We start from the raw sequence: 20,311 nt of genomic DNA on the forward strand, positions 1-20,311 counted from the left end.
GACTCTCCTTTTTAAGGAAAGTTTGTTTCCCTTTTTCTTGTTAGAAACATTTCCGCTGGCAGTTTCGTTCTTTAGCGTGCTCCGAGAGGTAAACATTGAAACGAAGAGAAGAAATGGAAAACGTTGCACATAATTTACAAATAACACGAAACTTTCCATCGACGTTGACGGAGCGCGGCGAGATGTAATTTACTCGCGAGATGACACGACGGTTCGGTTAAAAAATTCCGAAAAAGAATGCTTCGTGCTTCGAGACTAATTCTCATCAACTCGATTTCCGGCAAGTCGATCGGAGGATCGACGCTGCGGAAATCGACCCAGTCGCGGGTGAATAAAAATGAGGATGAGAGCGAGAGCTGAGGCGAGCAAGCAGATCGAGTATCGGGAACTAGCTGAACGAGGTAGGTAAGATTCCAAGTTAAAGTTCTAGTTAAAGTTCGAAGTCTCATCTCAAGTCAGAGATTAAAAGCTCTGTCACAAAATGAATCGGATGCATCGCAGCAGTCGGCCGCTACCGACTAACAGGACAAACTTTTTCGCCACGTCGATATAACGTTTTATTTTCTTAACGTACCGTATGACATACAATAATACACATCGTGTGTATGGGTAGTTTCTCCTCGTACGGAATATAAAAGAAAAATAAATCATATACTCCCATTGTTTCCCGAGAAAATATCCGTTTATGTGCCGTTTATGCCGTGTGTGTGCATGTGTGTGCGCCCGTACGATCTTTACATACGAATTATTTTCACACCCTTTCACATTCCTGATATTTTAAATTTCTGTAGCGCGAATACACACATACGACTGTTCCCCGATGCAACATCGTTTTCATGAGATGCATTTCTTATAAATATTGTTATTAATAATAGACCATGTCGTGTGCAAATGTATCGCGAAATTCACACACGAGTGGAACGGGAAAAATCTACCGCTATATCGATACAAACATCGATACAAAGGGATCTAACATGGACAAACGTAATAAATAACGAGCATCTCTCGATGGAAACATCTTATCACGTTGCAAACGTGATGAAATTCGACTGGTTCGAGAGTATCGGAATATCGATTAAAAACGATCATAAAGAAGTAATTGTTCATAAGTAATTAGTCATAAAGAAGCTAATTGTTCCTCTGCCGATAATCACTCTGAGCGTTTCATTCAAATGTGGAGAACACAACGACGTGCTGATAATTTTATGAGTAATCGCAATTGGGCAATGCTATTTAATCGTCAATAATTGATCATTAATTCATGAAAAAGAAAAAGAATGATATATAGCAGTCATTCTCACTATCGTCCGTATAAGTCGGATTTGCAAACTCTTAAGCTTAAAAGATAAGGCTCAAGAGATTTCGTCTAATTGCGAGATTTATTGTACTCTCCGCTCTATTTTTTTAATCTAATGTTTACCTTAATTTTATTGTCCCGGGTTCATCTTGCGCCAGGTCCCTACAGTATTTACTATTTTTCCGGAGAGACCTTGCGATTCCATTGCGGTGAGCGGTCGTGATATATTTTTATTATTCTCCTTCTCATTGCGGCTTTACCCTCAGATAATGGTGGCCAAAGTTCGTCTAGACCTGTTCTGTATAGAATCAAGATATTCCACAAATTTATTGTTCTGTTATTTTTGCAATTTTCTTTTCTTCGGTAAACGTCATCGTTGCAATGATAAAACTCAGTATAACACAAAGTATCATCGATGTTACAATGTCAGCTAAATCATATGGTAAGTTACATAACAGTTGCTTTGTTACAAGTAACAGTCACGTAACATACCATATGATTTAGCTGACATTGTAACATCGATGATACTTTGTGTTTACACTAGAAACATATTTTCGCGAAGCCTTGTTGAACGATACGTCCTGCGAATTCAGCAATTCAATAATCGCCGGAATCAATGCTACAATCACATGCTACAAAACTCTCAAACTGCGATATTGACGTTAAAATGAAGCTAAGAAGTGACCCGATAACGAAAGAAAGAAGAAACGCTTCTTCGATTATAAAAATTTCGGAATTTACGAATCTTCCCGAACAACACGCTTCAGCCATGTTGATCAAGCGATGTTCGATTGATTGCGGAATGAGGTTAACGATCGAGCATGTGTAATTTTAAGATTTCGAGGCACTTACAAATTCCAAGACGTCCATGAAAGAGAGCTAAATGAAGAAATGGACATTGCCTCTCTCTCTTTCTCTCTCTCTCTCTCTCTCTCGTTCACACAAAATATGGACAGACGCCCAAATTTGGATCCCGCAAAGTGTCCTTCTCGAAGGAATACTCAAATTCGCTGCGCATACCGACCGCACCGGAGATTGATGTCCCGGCGTCGTCTCAACAATTATTCCCGTGACAATATGTGTTCGTCTCCTTCGTCGACCCTTCCACGGCATCCTAAGTAGCTTCCATCGCGCGTACGAGCAGAAAAACGTGTCCCAATTTCGCACCGTGCATTTCGCAGCTCGTATTTTACTCCCGTCGCGTGTAATTTATTTCGCTTCCATTCCTGCACGCGTGCGCAATACCGTCGCGAAATGTTTGAAATGTTTCACGAGGTTACGCCACTGGGACATTCGCGCGCGATATTTGCCAGTTAAAGCGCGCATTACGAAATTTGCTTCGCGGAGTTCTCTCGCCAAATTGCTCGGAGATTTTACACACACACACACACACACACACATCTCTTCATTGTCGTTTTATTAAGATTATTCAATTTATGTACATTAAGTTCTACAGCGGTATGAGTCTCTTCCCATTTTTTTCAGCGAGACCGCGCTACAAGAATTCGCTCTGCCTGAGATGGAAGAAAAATCATAAGGTTTCATTAGAGAGAAACGTACTATTTCTCGGTTAAGGAAGTAATTGTTTCCCTCGGAGTAGTTTATAAGTACACGCAAGCACATTAATTCTTAGGATACATCAGTTTACTCTCTACTTTGTACTTAAAATTTTCTGTGTGTGCGCACACTTCGATACGTGGTTCGATTTTTATGTGCGTATCCTCTTTGATCTTATTGATTATTTCGCGCAACATCTCAGTCGCTAGACCTTACCGCTACGTCAATAATCAAATAATTATTGAGCTTTATTTGTAATATTGGATTTGGATTGTGGATCGTAAAACTGAATAAGAAGAAATAAATTGAAGAAGAATTGCGAGTTATGTTTCCGATATTGTGAAAAGTCTTAGTACAACGTAAAATATTGAAACGATGAATATTTCATAACTTTTATTGTTTAGACAAAGAATTTCTAATTGAAAATGACGTATTAATTCTCTTATCCATTGCATCCCAGTGCAGCAAGTCGGCTCAAAATCTTAAGTTTTCTCCTCACTCTTTGTAAATTAATATATGCCTTTCAAGTTAACTTTAGTAGAATAATTAAAACAATTGAAAAATGTGTTATTATAATTTAAGAACAAAGAAACAAACAGTAATCGACTAGAGTTTTATCACCTGAATAGATATTTCGTTTGATGTCAAACGTCTCTCATATTGTTTTTACTTGGAAAAGCAAATATAGAACATTATATATATATATATATATACATATATACATTATATATATATGTATATATACCATGAAACGTTATTACGTGTAAACATTTTTATCTAGATATTTGCACACAGTAACAATACGTTATCATTATACAACATGTATTGTCGTGTGGCATTCGAGCGTCGACTGCATTTTGTCTCAACTCAAGACATGTGATTTCATATTCGCTAATATACAATTGTAATCTTTTTTATACTATATACATAAACAAGATGTTTCTCACATAATATTTTATCATCACTTTACATTCGCTTCATTAATTACCATAAAAAAAAACAGTTTTCTTTTAAACAACCCACTTCTCGTAAGTAATTCTGCTTTCTTTCGACGGGATTATCAGAATTTCAGAATTGAGAATCATGTTTCTAAAACGCTAAGTCTATCAATCGTATATTCTGTGCAGAATATTCTACATTTGGAACAATTCGCGTAATTTTAAAGGCACCTAGTGACCGCGAGAAAGTACGTTAATATTTCTAATAAATTAACCAATTCGCTTAATACTCTGCAAACGTGATTGCTTTTAGCGTAATTCTGCAACTAAGAGAGATTAAATTAATACTATCGTTCTGAAGAAGGAAAAATCATTTTTGGCTTTTCGATATCTGAAGAAAGGATATCTGGTTCTATGTAAATCCTATCTCTTTCCTAAACTATTTTAATTACTTTGGTAATTAAATCTCCATCATTTATCCTCTCACTGATAGTCGCATGTGCTTGAAGCTATCAGTCAGGGATCAGAGTCACTAAAAATGCATGAGCAAGAAATAGTGTCTCGAGAGAATATGATGGAACTATGTAATAATCTCACAACCTGATGAGCGTATTTAGATATAACCAGTTATTTGAGATTCAGTGTGACGTGACGTCATATGGCGATTCATGGCAGTAAATGTGTTAACGTAAGTAATATTTTAAAGAATACGGTGCACTTCTAATATATCCTAGGACTCATTTGCTAAAACGAGAATGAGGTATATTATGGTTTTTGAGAAGCGGGAGATGAAGAATCTAGATTCATTCGTTGATAAGAAGTTTGGTTAAGCTAAAGTTTTTCAGACCGCTCTAAACAAAAATTGATTTAAATTCACAATCTTTTGTTTTCTCTCAGAAGCAGATCTTTTTATATGTAAACGCGATATCTCTCCTAATTTAAGTTCACTGAACGAACTCATAAACTTCATCTCGTGGATGAAAATCTGTTATCCCCTGTTATCCTGTTCGCAAAATATTTATTAAATAACAATATCAAATGGCGCGTTAAGCAGCGTCGCTGGCAGACGCATTAGGACTCAATTAAGGTCGATGGTCTGCGGTAGCAGGTGACAACATTGATACTGACTCGTTAGACCAGAGCGTACGTACATGCGAGTTCTGATCTGTGACGAGAATGTCGATAAACGTTTAATCAAATGATTGATCACCAAGTGCGATGATTATTTACGGCGGCGCTGAATGAGGAGGCTGGGGTCAGCAATTTGAAACAACGCTATGCTTCTCGTCGGCGTAATAAGATACTGTTACCACGTCTCCACCTACGTTGATCAAGCATTGACCCTGGGAACATTGGCGTTAAGCATATTTTTGTTTTCTTATAAAATATGTATCCGGATGTATATATTACGATCATAAAACAATGCGCGCACAGCTGTAATTAACAGTGTAATAATAGTTATTCTTCATCAGGACGAAAGGAAACAAGCGAGAAGCGGGAAAAGAAGCTGAAATCAAGTAATGTTTCTGCTTACTTGATTTTTGTGTGGGCTATGAAGAAGTACGCACTGCGTCATTGAGAACGCGACCATAGCGTTACCTCCGAGTGCTGTGATGTGTGCACGAACGATTGCGAGAATTTCCATTACGAAACTGTGAGTGAAGCCGCTTAATCCACCGTTCTGCGAACAGGCCAGCCGTCGTTATTGTTAACGACCACTACCATGATAACAAAATTTCACGAATTTTTCGACATAGGTTCCGGAAGGACTCACCTCACGAATGGATGTACTTTCGCGGATGAAGAAGAAATTTAAATTGCCTTGGTACCTCTCTATCCTTCCACCTGGCAGGTAAGATAAAGGTGTTATGTCTACACCGTATCTTCCTTTTAAAGGCACCTGCAATAAAGAGTGAAATAAAAATTCATTAGAATTTCAATAGAATAAATAGAAACTTAGCAGAGAGTGACAAAAGTGAAAGAGAGAGTACAAATCGTATTAAATAAACTCAGATATATTCAAAGGGAGGATTCTCACATATTTATGTCTGTGAGCCGTAAATGTTTTCGAACGTAAGGGTGAACGTGGCCTAGGTTTCTGCATAGAAATATTATTCAAAACTGCGGAGCTTCCCGTACAAGTGCGAACTGGATTGTCGGATATGATGTTGGTATCTACGTGATCCTCATCAAGACTAAATATCATATCACTGTCATCTATCGAAGAGAAAAGAAACAACGGTATTAAATATCCGACGTCTATTCTTTGAAGTCGACTGCTCACATAGTTACAAAACAGTAGTTAGAGTCATAAAGTGCGATAAAAACTGCCAGCGAGAGTATAAACGCTGTTCGCGAGCGAAATCGCTTTAAAACGTACCTGACTTCCTTACTTGGTCCTTGCTCAGGGAACGACATACAATTTTTTTCTTATATCTGTCCGTTTTCAGGGGTTCTCCCAACCCAAGCGCCATGCCGATGACAGTTACTTGTATTTCATCTTGTTCGGGTAATGCTACCCTAAACTGCATATCGCACAACGCGCAGGGAACCATTCTCCTCAGTTTGAAGCATAAGGACTGAGATACAGAGTGAGAAACGTGTCACCAAAGTACAGAGAATGCAACAAAATTACATCGACACCATACATCATACGGAACAATAACCTGAACCTAAACAGATACCTGAAGTAATCGAGCGAAGAATTTCGACGGCATCGTCGCGGACTGCCCCACAGGGATCTTCGTTCTCGAGATCTGCGAGAACATTTGTAAATTTCGAACAATTTCCAAGTCCTCCAAGCCGGGAATCGTCTGCGTGTTGACCACATGGAAATCATCGGGCGGTCTGTCGTCCATCAACGACGATATCCGATCCATATCCTCGATATCGTCCACTTCCAAGACGCAGGCGTCACGTGTGCCAAGTCCGAGATCAAATTCTGGAAGATCCTCGTCCGAGTCGTCCGTGTCGGAAGTACTCGTAATGCGTGTACTTTCTGCTTCCTAAAAAAATTATGTCCTCATCATTCGCGGTCTCTCTTTCAAGTCTTCATATTCCGGCGATCCGCTAAGTCGTATTACGTACGCTGATGCCGACGGATTTCAGGTGATAAAATTCCCGATTCTTCTTCGCCGTCTCCACAATAGACTTCTGAATCTCCGCCAATTGTTCGTCATTGTGCCACGAGTTGCCGGACGCTATTTGAGGAATGGTGGGCGGCGGTAGCGCTGTCAGATAAAGCGCGGTACCCACCGCCATGCCAATGATCAGGCGTTCTCCTACGGAGACCTGCAGCTTCAGGCCGAAGATCGCGTTCATGCCTTTCATCTTGAGCTTGTTCAACAACAAACTGTGAAGCTCATATTCCAAGAAAGGCAGGCAATCGGATATCTCCTTGGCATTGAGTTCGCCCCGCAAGTCCTTCTTGTTCTTGCACACAGTCGCTTGGATGAAACAACCTCTGCCGGTGGTCGGTATATTCGCGGGCACCTCGATGGTCGTGAACATCACGTCCGGCACTCTACCGCGTTTACAGATGGCACACTTGGACACGTTCACTCTGAAGGGCACGCTCTTCTCGCTGTATGGAAGGTGACACAGGTTACACCGCAACTGAGTCTGACCGCATGAACCCTCGTGGTCGTTGCTCTCCGAAGAGTGTCTGCACGCTTTACTGGTTTGCCGTTCCGAGTGATTCGCGACAGGCGTGTCGCTATCGGCCTTCTCCGTCTTCATCATTGTCGTCGACTTCTGCTGACTCTTTTCGCGATCCGAGTCCACCGAGGCCGCAGTGGCTGTATTCAGCTGGAGCTTGTTCAGAGCTACACTGTCCGGTTCTTGGGCCGAATTGTGCAGGTTTATAACCGCCGCAGTCCCGAAGGCGCTCAATACGCAGACATCGTCGCTGTGGAGAAGGATTTTGTCAGCGAAACGACAACGTATCGAAGATTGCATTTTGGACAAGTTCAAAAAACAAAAGAGAAATGCGATAGTAAGAAATGTACAAGTGGCATGGAGCATCATTGAAACGCGACAAACACGTGTAACGTGACATCTCACCATATGCTGGTTTCCTCTTTGTAGCCTATCACTACATTGCAAGCCAATGCTCTCGCGTGTGACCTAACTTCCATTCTAATCTCGGTCCACCAAGCGTCACGGCCCTCTGGTTCCTCCAGGTTGCTTATCCTCTCGAGCAGCTTCACCGATCTCGAGCTCACCAGACCACCTATCTCCAGATATATAATTCAGTTTGCTGTGACGCATTTGAGCTGAGACGCAACATCGACGTTTCTCAAAAGCAATCGATTTTATTTGTCGTTAGCAAACCCGACACGACGACGACATCTTGGATCGAGGCTACGTCCTTCCTAAAGACGTAGTAGTAAAGACGTGTAGTAAAGCTTAATTACCTATGTGTAATATGAAGCCAGGTGGATAATGTTGCATCGTAATAAACGGATATTCTAACATCTCCAAGGTGTCCTGGTTCATGGATCTAACTACTGCAGCTGGTGTCCTTAACGGCGCCGCCATCGATCTGTCATTGTTGCCAAGAGAGTTACCTGAGACAAGGTGATCATCCTTCCTCATCCTTTCTCTCCCTCAACTCATCGACAACTCTTTCTTTCTTCTCAATTAAAGGTACCAGACTCTATTATTTGATATCAGTGGGATTATCCGTAAAATTAATCGCAATCGAAGTAACACTGGAGAGAAAAAAAATCTGGCAGAAGACGACTGGAGCTCTTTTGAAAAAGAGCTCTCTCTCTCTCTCTCTCTCTCTCTCTCTCTATTATAACTGGCTCTAGGTCATCGAAGCTACCCGGAAGGAAAGAGAACCAACCTTTCGGGGTGATGCTCAAGTCGGAATCGCTCGATCTCCTGTGAAGCGGCACGTTGGCGAGCGTTCTATTCGCCGGCGACTGGGAGACCTTCGCCGCGACGGACGGGACAGTCGGAAGCGGGTACGACGGACTGACGGACGACGCTGCCTCATCTTGCTGCCTAAGATCGGGAGAAGGACGGGACACACACGAGTTGTGAGTCATATTAGCCGTGTTAGTGGGCTTGGTGCGATCAATATGACATAATGTTCCGCCTAGATTACAGACGCTACTACATCTGCGTACCGTTCGCGCCATATCGGCGCTCGACGACGGCTGATTAGTGGTCGCGGTTGGTTTACTATGAGCAACGTCAGGTAACGCGATGATGTCGGTCTCGTCGAGGCTCTCGAGCGGTCTCCTCGAGATTTCAAACGCGTCGGTGACTACGGCGGCTCGTTTCGAGCTGGACGATGATACGCGCGTATGATGATGATGATGATGACGGTGGTTATTATAATAATAATAATGACGATGATGACGATGATAATGATGATGTCGATAACGACCGTTGGTTAAGCCGAGAGGGGAAGAGTCGCAGGAGCGGGAAGTGGGGCGGAACGACGAGATCAGCTGCCGATCCGCGGAGAGACAATCGGGGGTGGAACAGACGCGAGGAACGCGGCAGGAAATGTCTCCTTCCCGATGGCCGTGGCGCTTCCTCTTGAACGCGCTGCCACGCGAAATCGAGCTCTCGAGTGACGTCGGGATATCACGCGTCTTCTCGCGCTTTCTTCGTCTGCTCTTCAACGAAACGGCTCCCTTGTCGTGACGCATCGACGCGCGTCCCGACACCATCATCTTCGTGTCGATCAGCTTGATCAGGTCGAGCATGCTCCTCTGTCTCTCCATGGTCGCCGCCTTCGTGCGCATTTCTGCGCACGACAAACCAACATCGTCGGTGGCATTCCGCGACGACTCGACCGCCGAATCCTTCCTCTTCCGGCTCGAGCGATTCTCCGTTTCGCTGAGCGATGGGGACTCCCGTTGCGCTGATTGCTGAGCAGATAGACCACGCGTTCGACAAAGGTCTCGCTGATGCCGCGTGAGATGCACACGATGCACCTTCTCGTGAGACGAGCCGTCGGAACCGGACATGGCGCTGCTGCCGCGTCCTACGTTTTCCTCCACCTTCAAACTTGGCCTTTCGCTTGTCTTCGCGGTAACGTCCTTGGCGTCTTCCAGCTTGTCAACTGACGAATGAGTCGTTCTCGAGACGAGAACATCGGTGTCCGTCAGGTCGTGAGACGTCGAAGCGCCCGGCGAAGGGTTCTCGTCGCTCAGCAACAGTCTGGACGCGTCGATAGACGTGTCCGAGTCCGTGTTGTCGAGGATGTCCACGGTGATGATGGGGATCTCGTCGTGCCGTAATTTGACGGCTTCCATGCTCGCTAGGTTTCGATTCAATGACAGGCGGTACGTCGTGTCCGAGTCCACTTGCAGGGTGGAGTCCGTGCAGCTCCCCGCGCTGGAACGAACGGTTCGAGCTCCCTCGCGGGAACCAACCGAATCTTCCGTTCCGTCGGAACCGTCGTTCCCATCGAGCGAGTATCTCGAATCGCGCAGAATGTTGTAGCTGGTGTTGTCTTCTGACGAGTCGTCGTCCTGGCTAAAATTATCGTCGTCGTCGTCGTCGCCGTCGTCGTCGTCGTCGCAAGAGGAGGATATTTCGCCGACTGACGACAAGACCTCCCGACCAAGTTGCTGTTCAGTCTTGATGTGGCCATCTGTGGTCTTTCTGACACTCAGAGGGACTTCTTCCTCGCGGCATAGTTTGGTCTCTTCGTCGTTGCACTGCTCGTTGCTGGAAGAAACGGGAGAAGTAGGACCGACGTTCCCCATATCCTTCAGAGGCATGTTCTGTATGGATCCAATGAGTAACGCGGCCATTGTCTTACCGGTTTTAGCCTCCTTGAAGCTGCTCGGCCCCCTCGTGGGATTGCGCACGCTTACGATAAAGGATCTAACCGGATCGGCGTCGGAGTCGCGGTCGGTCTTCAAGGCGAGGTGGTTTTCTTCGCCGACCGAGTCGAATTGGTCGCGGAGATTCTGAATTTGCCTGGAGAGCCGGCTGGATTTGGGCGATTGCTTCCTGGTGTCTTCCGACGGCATCAGCATGGTGCGCAGAGATCTCACCGTCTTGTCAATCAGATATTCCGGCGGAGTGACGTCGGAGCCGCTGAAGGTCCTCAGACTCGGAGTGCTCAAGGTAGAAGCGGAGCGGAAGAAGGGAATTCGCTTGGCATGTTTCTTCCGCGTCGCGACGTATCCGGGAGTCTCCAAGCGCGTTAGCGACGACGATGAATTGGCGTGAGAGAACGGGAAACGCGTCCTGTCCGCAAGTCTCGGCGGTATGCATAAAGGATAAGAAGCGGGAACGGGAATGGGAGTGAATGGCGCGCCGTCGTCGGCCTCGAAACGTTCCGTTTGCATTTTAGTGCGTGAAGGAAGCGCGAGCGCGATCCTACACAAACGCATGCAAGTGGGAAGGACAGAAAAATATATCCATTAATTTTCGTATGGAGAGTCATTGTAAGCGCGAACAACGAGAAGAGGCGGACAATACGGATCTTAGCGCCCGGAAAAGAGCGACTCGGAGGATATTTTCCCCGAGAGAATGCGGAGAGAAATGTTTGCGCGTTACACCAAGAGATTGGGCAATCAACGACGCTATGCAATTCAGAATTCGATCTACTTGTAGCGTCGCGATGATGCCTCGAGATAGGAAGAATGATAGAAGATAATCAATAACGCGATCCCGTTTACCTAATTGCTTAAATTAGATTAGTTCGATCGATACGTTCGGATCGCGCGTGACAGTCTAACATAAATGTGTCCCCAGCCGTGAGACAGAATGCCTGTAACGGTCACATTTCCTTGTACGAAATTCTCGAAATAGCTCGTTCGCGAGAGAGCCAAGTCTTTATGGCCGTCTGTTACGCGAGTTGGCGGCACGCTCAATTCGCTCGCGCGATGCCAGACGCAATTGCGTGGTAAGACGTCGTTTATCGTAGCGATCAAACCGGTGCAATTATATTTTGAGCGAGACACTCTTCATCCCGGTAATCTCTAATTGAATGTCCAAGAACACTTACTCTTCGATGTTGGCGTTGTCGCAGGGGAAACCGAGGACATCGTGCAACTTTACGAGCGTGACTGCTGTGCCTATACCTCTGGCGACGATACCGGATTCGCCTTCCAGGTCGAAGTTTTGTAGATATCTGCTATCACGAATATGCCAAATCGGACAATGAAGTAACGATATACGGGGATTATGAATGATGTAAATAAATTTTGTTTGGAGAAAAGAAACGACACGCGTACCCTATCACAGCGTTTCCACCAAGGTCGAGCGCCTTCAATCCAATCTTTCTCTGGACTTCTCCGCTTAATTTAAAAAACAGTGTCTGACGTGCTTCGTTCGATGCTCTGGGAGTTCTTATTTTATCGATCCACTGATATTCCGGATCGTCGCTAACTACAAGCTCTTCCACAAATCCATGTATCATCTGAGCATGATACCCATAGGGTATATTTGGCGCTGAAATATATCGATATTATTACCTGTAATACTCATTTCTGTTGGAGATTGTGTGAGTCAATTAGAAAACAAAGTGTGTTTACAATAAAAAAATTGTACTCCGCAAGATGACTGTCTAAACTTGTTAAAATCAGAGAACAACTCCACTTTGATGATAATGTTCACTTCGCCACGTATACCATGCATCGTGTCATATACAGGTATCCATCCAGTCATAACTGACCCTGCAAACAACACATGAATTGCACAAACATTTAAGAACCAATGCAAAGTGCAATAATAAATCAATTTTACATTACACATATATATTACCTTGTGAACTAGCACTGGTATTCATTGTTGCTTCCAGAGTCCAAATATTTTTTACTGGAGGCAGCATACCAGGTAACAATAATGGATTCAGATTTATATAAACTTTGCCTATTGCATCATTTGCAGAATATGTATCATGATCCATTAGTCTGATTTGCAAAGGTTCGTCTTGTAACTCTGCATCATCAACCTCAAATTTGTACCATTCAGAATTCCACTGTGGATTCAAAGATTTTCTGCATACATCTGTCTTATAAGTTATATTGCCAAACTTAAGTTCCACATATGCATCCGTTGTATCACCCGAACGATCCATGACAGGCAGATTACGACCTGCCAATATTTTCACTTTTATTTTGCCAGGCATTATGTTACTTCAGAATTCAATAAACAACCTACAAACAAAGTTTATTTGTATATCAATATCTGTAATTTTGTTAGTGCAATTGGAACATTATCTATTTAAACTTCCTATTTACTTCACAATTGCTAAGTATCAGAGTATCTATTCATTCATGCATCAGAGATTAACACGGAAGATTGTATTATTTAACAGAGAAGATTGTATACAATGCCAAGTGCTTGTTTTTATATTATTATTTATACTTGCATTTATTGTTATAAGTACCTAAATTTGCTCTTGAAATACTTTAAAAATAAACAAATGCAATAGATCTTACACTTTAATTTATCTGAAGAAATTTCATGCAAAAAATATAATAACCTTCAAAATTCAACCACATTCAACACATACCTCAAGATACACGTTTACTTAAATATTACCAAAATATTACAAACAGGGAAGGCTTGTCAAACACTTCATTAACGAAGTAGAGTCCTACATCTAATCAAATTGATGTTTTATGAAGAATAACGAATATTTCATCAGTGATTAATTACATCTTTTCAATCGACAATCTTGATCTCGCATGCCTTTTTATTCTTTATGTAAACTAGTATAGATCACACAATATTAGAATATACACAGCTCCGGCGAAACGTGTGACAGCATCTGACCACACTGACGAATTCGTTTCGCCAGAGTAGGTTAAATATCCGCTGTGATTTTACCAACGATCCATAAGCTTAACTACTGTCGCACCCTAGATCTCTTTTCGTTCGATTAAACAAAATTCAAACAAGAAAAGTACTTATCTCATTATGTATGTTAATAGTGTTCAAGACATACATATTTTAAAACATGCATTCAGTTTTAATGAAATAATATACATTTATATATTTTTCAGGTCATTTTATTTCTGCCTCGCATCGATAACAGGTCACATTGATGAATACAGACGAGTAGTCGAATATATTACAATACATAAGGAACACCGCGTAAGCGCAAAATTTCTTTCTTAAGACATCTGCAATATATAACATGTTCTTTCAGTACACATATAATGCATATAATTAGCTTGACGAGCTATCAAGCCATAACACAGATATATAATACAATTAAAATATTAGTATACAAAAAATAAATAAACTTACATTGCTCTATATTCACATTCATAATTTATGAACAAAGTAATGAGGACGTGTGTGACAAACGGCGGCTATTATACATCCTAATAACAAATTAAATAATCATCAACTTATTTCATAATTGGTACTATATATATATATATATATATATAAATGAAAGTGCGATACAATTCATATAACGCGCTTTTCTGGTTATCGTTGTGTAATTCTTTTTTAATCCGTAGTAGAATAAATATATCTCAAGCAATATTTCTGGAATGATCTCCCGTGGGGGAAATGCCGAAGAGTAGCGGGGTGTATTATTAACAAATATTGACTAATTCGGCTGTTCTTACAACTACTGAATCATCATTCGTGATTTTCGAGAAATATACTAACGAATGTCGAGCATGTGCATAGTCATTAATTGCATACAATATACATGTGCAATTGAGAATGCACTCAACAATAAATACATGGCATCATATACGAGAATATAACAAGTTTATCTTTATATATATTTATATGTATATAGCTATGTTATTGCTATTCGATAATTAATAGAGGAGACGTTATCATTTCTCGCGATAATTCTGGCTTAGGAAATATTGTTCCAGAGCATCATTGTACATTCAAGATATTAGTTTTTCAACAACGCCCCTTCCATACTGAAATGAAATGTATTACATAATATACAACTACAAGTACATTCAGTTTGCTGTTTATAGCTGTTATTATCATCATCTTGCATCTAATCCTGGTGATACAAATCTTCCTTCCCTATCTATGCTATAATCAAAGTTATAACTTAGGGAGGGACACAAAGAGCCTGTGTCAAGCTTCTAACTCGCTGGTGGACGACGTTGGTGCAATATAATTACCGCTGCGACAGCTAATAAATAAGTACTGCGCTTACAATTCTTTTCTATGAATGTTTCTCCAAGTTGTTAATCGTGTATTGAAAATACATAAGGCATATAAGAGGAAGAAATGCACTTGACAGAATGTAATAGACGATCCTTACGCTAAAATCAGGTATTGCGTTTGTTACTCCCAACTTCCAAACGCTCTTCTGTTCTCTTTACACGTTTCCGTAATAACTGTACAACAGTAGTACATTATTAAGCAACAATCGGATATTTAATCGAATCGTAGGAAACTATTATTTCCAAGTGCGTGCATATACAAGCCCAACAACAAACTGACCTATTAAGCTCTTAAAAGATGTAAAGATTTTAAAAGATATAAAGATCTTAAAAGATGTAAAGCTAAGAAACCTATCCCTTTGGATTGGCTATTGTTGCGATTCAATTGAAAATAGACAGAAATACTTATTATATGACGAGCACTACACGACTTAGCTCGATATTCTCTGATACTCGAAATTTCACCGATAAGACTGACAACAGTCGTTTAGGTTTAGGTATCTACCGTATGATGGTGGTCTGCGCTCGTATCTCAAAATATGGAGTTAATATGCGTTTTTGGATATGCACCACAATGGAAGCTAGTGTTGTTTTCTATCCGTTATGGTAATCTATCGTGACACAAAGAATTTAGTGTCATCGGACTACGTCTCATTGTCTACGTTATGTCTACGTAAATTACTACAATCCAAGAGCGCGTTCGTTTCGAACGATCAGACCAGAGTCGCTGAGGTCTGACAGCGCCAAAAAAAGCAAAACAAATGGATAAATATATAGGGTTCAGAGGCGCCCGCGATTTCTCTGTATCTACGCTTTCAAAACTAACGCAGCTCGATACGGAATACTTCTTATTCTAGGCCGCCTTCCTCTTCTAGCTTCGATAAAAACTTCGGAAGTCTGTAACCAGGTTCCACTTGACGTGCCATGTCTATCAGGCATAACAGCTTCTTAATACCGATGAATATGCTGTAATTATAATAACAAGTCAGTCGAGTAGTTAATCGCGATATGCTACGCGAAAATATTTGTCATAAAGTTCCTTATCTCTGCTATGTATGCTCATCCATTCTTAAACAGTAGTACTATATATTATATATATACCAAAATATATTAAAAGAAAAAAAAAAATATATATATATTAATCTATGTTAAGGTATATATTAAAAAAATTCGATAGTTTTGTGAAAGAAGTGAACTTGTATATTACCGTTTTCCTTGAAGTTTTGCGTGCAAAGAAGCCATTTCATGCTTCGAAAAGAGATCAACTTCGTCCAGAACACTCAACAGATGGTCAGGGGTTGATAAATTAGGCACGTGAAGAATGGTATTAAATGCCGAAAGTAATTCCAGCTCGTCTAAAACTTGCCTACGAAGAAAATAGGATTTAAAATAAATGATAAAATCCTCAGCATTGTAACTTTAATTGTGCATAACGATAGAAACTCCTTATACCTACCTACGACTAGAAGTGCACAGAATCAATAATTTTCGGCCAGGCGGTGGAGACTTCTTCAATAGCACCAAAAGTGCTTGCAATGTCAGATTAGAGTATCTTGGTCCAATTGGGCCGTAATCCAATAATCGTTCAATGTTATCGACTAAAATGCAGCTAAGCTGTGAACGATATGCGTCGTCGAATACCTGAAACGTATAAATGTGCAGATTCTTAACTTATGTTTTAAACATTATATTGTATACAAGCTAATAATAAATTTTATTATTTTTATATATCACATTAATAAAGTGTAGACAATCACCTTAGATTTGTGTGTATTGCTAAAAATTAGCATTATAAAAATAAAACGAGCTGCATTACCTTCCGTATGGAAAGACATTTCGCAGACTCGATGAAACCGACCATATCCTCGGGTGTACACACTTTGACGAACGGAAAGTCCGAATTCTTCGCGATCTGCGCAGCCAACGCAGTTTTCCCGCTATTCGGTGGACCTTCCAAGAGAACGGATACAAGTCCTGATCCTTCAGTTGCGCGAGCTTGTTGAATGCACAGACCGCCATCGGCGAGGATATCAACCACTGGTCTGCCCCAATTGATAATTCCGCGGGTCAATAACTGGGTCAATGCCTCAGCACTCGTACCAAATGCCTGAAAGATGCACGAGTATTTAGTCGACAAGAATAACTTCATGTTTATCAGAAACGTGACAAAAGATCTTCAAACTTACTGGTTTAACATCGTGTTCCAGGGCATGGAAGAAGTCACTTCTAGTGACCATGAGTTTTTCCATCGCGGCTGGATCTACCTCCACCTTGCTGGAAGCTTTTATCAAACGATTCATAGCAGTACTTTGCGCGGCTCTGACTAGACCCTCCAACTCCGCACCGCTAAAGTTTTTCGTTAATGTAGCCAACTCCTTTAAATCCACATCAGTCGAGATTTTCTTGTAGTCCCTCATTCGCGATGTATGAATGTTAAGAATCTGATATCGTCCGTGTTCATCCGGCAAGCTGATTTCCATTTGTAGCTTGAAATATGAAAAGCCGAGATATATTTAGAATGCAAAATTATATTGCAAAATCGGTGATTATTCTCGAGGAAATTTAATCTTACCTCCAATCTACCAGGTCTCAATAAGGCTTCATCGATCATGTCTCTTCTGTTGGTCATACCAATAATAAGAATATTATTTAACTGTTCAACACCGTCAATCTTGGCGAGCAGCTGATTCACCACAGTGTCGTGCACTCCTGTGTTTCCGGCGACACTGCCTCGAGACTTGCAGATAGCATCTATTTCGTCAAATATAATTATGTGAAGTCCACTGTTTGGTCCAAGCTAAAAATAGGAAAAAGCCTCATCTTTTTTTTATACACGTGAAAAATATAATTTAAATATTTGTATATGCCGCGCGCATATAAACGATAAAATTCTTAAATTCTTTACCCTCTTTTCTTCCTCTTCCGCGTCAGCAAACAATCTTCTAATATTAGCTTCACTCTCTCCAACGTATTTGTCCAAAATTTGTGGGCCGTTTACAATTTTCGGTTCTCGAGCGTTTAACATTGTTCCTATCTGACGAGCCATTAATGTTTTGCCTGTACCAGGAGGACCATATAGCAAAATGCCTTTTACGTGCTTGCAGCCCATTTGAGTAACAACTTCCGTCGGGAAAACTCGAGATGCAAATGCTCTGCGGAAGATGGCGCTAAATTCCTTATCCAAACCGCCGATACCCATTTTCTGAAAGTCCCAATCCGGATTGATAATCGCCTGTCGAACAGCTTTTCCTTTAGCTTGCCCGACGAGGTTCAGGCTGGAGTTTTCGGCTTTCTCAAATTGTATCATGGTATCACCCAAACATCGACCCAGTCTGGTCTTCTTCGGTACAGTAGACTGTCCTGAACTAATGGCCGACAGGTCAGCAGCCTCCAAACTCTTGACAACCAATCCAAGCAGCTTCTTGTCTTTAAACTGAAATGCCAGCTGCTGACCCACGGTGAATGCCTGGCCTGAAAATTGTAGCAGGAAATCCTTGACCATTTCATCTGTGTTGTATGGGTCCAAAGTAACACTAGAATAACAATGTAGAAACAGTTAAAGATAGTCTTTATAATATAGATTAACATCTACGTACTGGATAAGTATTTCATAAATCATCTGTGAAAGATTGTTGTTTTGTTATATTGTTGTTATCTTGTCTTAGATTATTCAAAGTACACACGTCTTTTTCTGCAGGAAATCAGCTTCCAAAACAATATTGCACAAACATTCTGTATTAGAAGTTGGATCAAAGTGATATGGTCGAACTTCAATATCCTGATTGAGTGACAATGTTGCCCATTTCCTCTGAGGTAAGCTAAAACCAACTGTACCACGAGGTATTTCATGATGTGTTCTTACGGTAAACACAAAGTGATAATTTGGCGCAGTAGTCACTTCAACATGCCTGCAACGTTAAAACATTATAAAACATAAATATGAAACAAAAAATATATCTTATCTTCTACATATCTTATCATCTTCTAAATATTTGTACAGGATGTATATCAGATAAATTCATATCAATTCTTGACAAAGTTTACACGCTAAAAACACGCTAAAAATAAAACAAAGTTCGATCAATAACATGTTCATTCTTTTCTCATCAGAAATTTATTATTATATTATAAGCAATATGTTCATCTTATTGCTATAATAAAATATTAATAGAAATAAAGTTATCCGCACGAATTATACATATAGATTTACAAGTTGACCTGATCTCGACATGACAGATCAATTTGCACAATCAAATCCAGCAAAACAATGTTTTTTCTGGTTGGATATTTTTACCTGACATCGTCAGGGAAATCATCAGCGTTGATAATAGCGCAGTTGGAGAGAGTGAGCTCATCCGTAGGACACCTCACTGCTTTCATCCGCTGAAGCAGACAGGCTTATGTCATATTTTATGCAAGGTGACGATGCGTGGGAAAGCTTTACAAAGACGAGTATTGATGAGATTTCGACGCAAAGTGGGAGGGATGGAACAGCATGCGATTTGTATGAAAAACATTCTCGTCCGTCACCATGAATCGGTCGAGAATGCGAGAAAAGCCTTCGCACTTTTGCAGACAAACGTGCGCGATGGCAATCCGAAGGCGATTTGGAGACTTTCACTAGCGCGGCAGAATATACTCACCATTGCTGACATTTTTTTACGGAGACGAGCAAGCACTGGTCACGGTGTGATACAGTGGCGCAACTTCGTGTCAGCAGCTCTGATATTGATGAAAGCGAGCTACCCACCCCACGATCATGCGCGAGCGAAGGCGAATGGTCGGTAAAATGAATCATATTGTAATCCCGCTACTTTACTCGCAGTTCATAATAGCCCATAACGTTTAAAACTGCAAAATTATTGAATAGTATGAATAAAAAAAGTACTCGGTTGTAGTCGGTTTTAACAATTGATTAAACAAAGATCAGTAATTAAATTGCATTTCTCTTGTGTCATTTAATGCCTAATATATTATCTACAATGATATTTAATAATGCTCGCAGAGAGAATTCAGCCGCACTATTTAAAAGTCAAAAGAAGAAAATGTACTATCGTATCATGATATTCGAGAATAAAAAGATGACTCTTGACTTTGGATGAATCATTTGAAGATAAAAATGTCTCCGTTGTGAGTCGCCACCGCCTCTATCGGCCAAAAGAAGAGTATAAAAAATTAGACGTTTTTACATTTTTTAATTCTTTATTTCAACGATGAGAAAGAAAAATTCAGAAGATTTTTTATCAGCACAAACACCGACGAGATACTATAAAAACTATTGATCTTACGAAATTTAGCGTACCAGAGAAATCTCGCTGTGCATTAGCGTCCTCTTGGGAATATCGTGGCCGGAATATGAAACATAGCTCGAAATAAGCAGGGAT

General features: G+C 41.1%; 3 protein-coding genes across 5 annotated transcripts in view; all 3 read right to left on the reverse strand.

Annotated features, from left to right (window-relative positions):
* The window catches only part of LOC105188962 (acyl-CoA synthetase short-chain family member 3, mitochondrial), a 42,858-nt gene extending 39,328 nt beyond the window's left edge, over nucleotides 1-3,530 (reverse strand). The window contains exons 1-2 of the mRNA XM_011150711.3: nucleotides 2,150-3,530; nucleotides 1,421-1,595 (exon numbers count right to left, since the gene is read on the reverse strand). The gene's annotated coding sequence lies outside the window, so the exon portion shown is untranslated. The remainder of the gene's footprint in view (nucleotides 1-1,420; nucleotides 1,596-2,149) is intronic.
* Nucleotides 3,531-4,887: 1,357 nt separating this feature from the next.
* On the reverse strand, nucleotides 4,888-13,580 carry LOC105188961 (C2 domain-containing protein 5). 3 transcript variants are annotated; one of them, XM_011150707.3, is made up of 15 exons: nucleotides 13,289-13,580; nucleotides 12,535-12,929; nucleotides 12,306-12,446; nucleotides 12,006-12,222; nucleotides 11,777-11,902; nucleotides 8,642-11,145; nucleotides 8,208-8,360; nucleotides 7,855-8,023; nucleotides 6,880-7,699; nucleotides 6,477-6,797; nucleotides 6,173-6,371; nucleotides 5,831-6,009; nucleotides 5,567-5,692; nucleotides 5,327-5,473; nucleotides 4,888-5,135 (listed from the first exon to the last, which is right to left on the reverse strand). In XM_011150707.3, the coding sequence occupies exons 2-15, from the start codon at nucleotides 12,899-12,901 to the stop codon at nucleotides 5,049-5,051; spliced, it is 5,556 nt and encodes a 1,851-aa protein (XP_011149009.1). In that variant the 5' UTR covers nucleotides 12,902-12,929; nucleotides 13,289-13,580; the 3' UTR covers nucleotides 4,888-5,048. The 3 variants fall into 3 exon arrangements, with proteins under 3 accessions (XP_011149009.1, XP_025154353.1, XP_011149012.1); XM_025298568.1 differs by having other exon boundaries at nucleotides 4,950-5,135; nucleotides 8,642-8,802; nucleotides 13,435-13,574; XM_011150710.3 differs by having other exon boundaries at nucleotides 4,950-5,135; nucleotides 8,642-8,802; nucleotides 13,289-13,574.
* A 207-nt stretch (nucleotides 13,581-13,787) lies between these two features.
* LOC105188960 (vesicle-fusing ATPase 1) lies at nucleotides 13,788-19,735 on the reverse strand. Its single transcript, XM_011150706.3, has 10 exons — nucleotides 19,571-19,735; nucleotides 19,222-19,310; nucleotides 18,611-18,835; nucleotides 17,833-18,460; nucleotides 17,500-17,724; nucleotides 17,114-17,413; nucleotides 16,744-17,034; nucleotides 16,384-16,568; nucleotides 16,135-16,293; nucleotides 13,788-15,893 (listed from the first exon to the last, which is right to left on the reverse strand). The coding sequence occupies exons 1-10, from the start codon at nucleotides 19,580-19,582 to the stop codon at nucleotides 15,776-15,778; spliced, it is 2,232 nt and encodes a 743-aa protein (XP_011149008.1). The 5' UTR covers nucleotides 19,583-19,735; the 3' UTR covers nucleotides 13,788-15,775.
* Nucleotides 19,736-20,311: the final 576 nt, after the last annotated feature.

This window comes from Harpegnathos saltator, unplaced genomic scaffold (genome assembly GCF_003227715.2).
Source record: "Harpegnathos saltator strain DR-91 unplaced genomic scaffold, Hsal_v8.6 scaffold224, whole genome shotgun sequence".
NCBI lineage: Eukaryota > Metazoa > Arthropoda > Insecta > Hymenoptera > Formicidae > Harpegnathos > Harpegnathos saltator.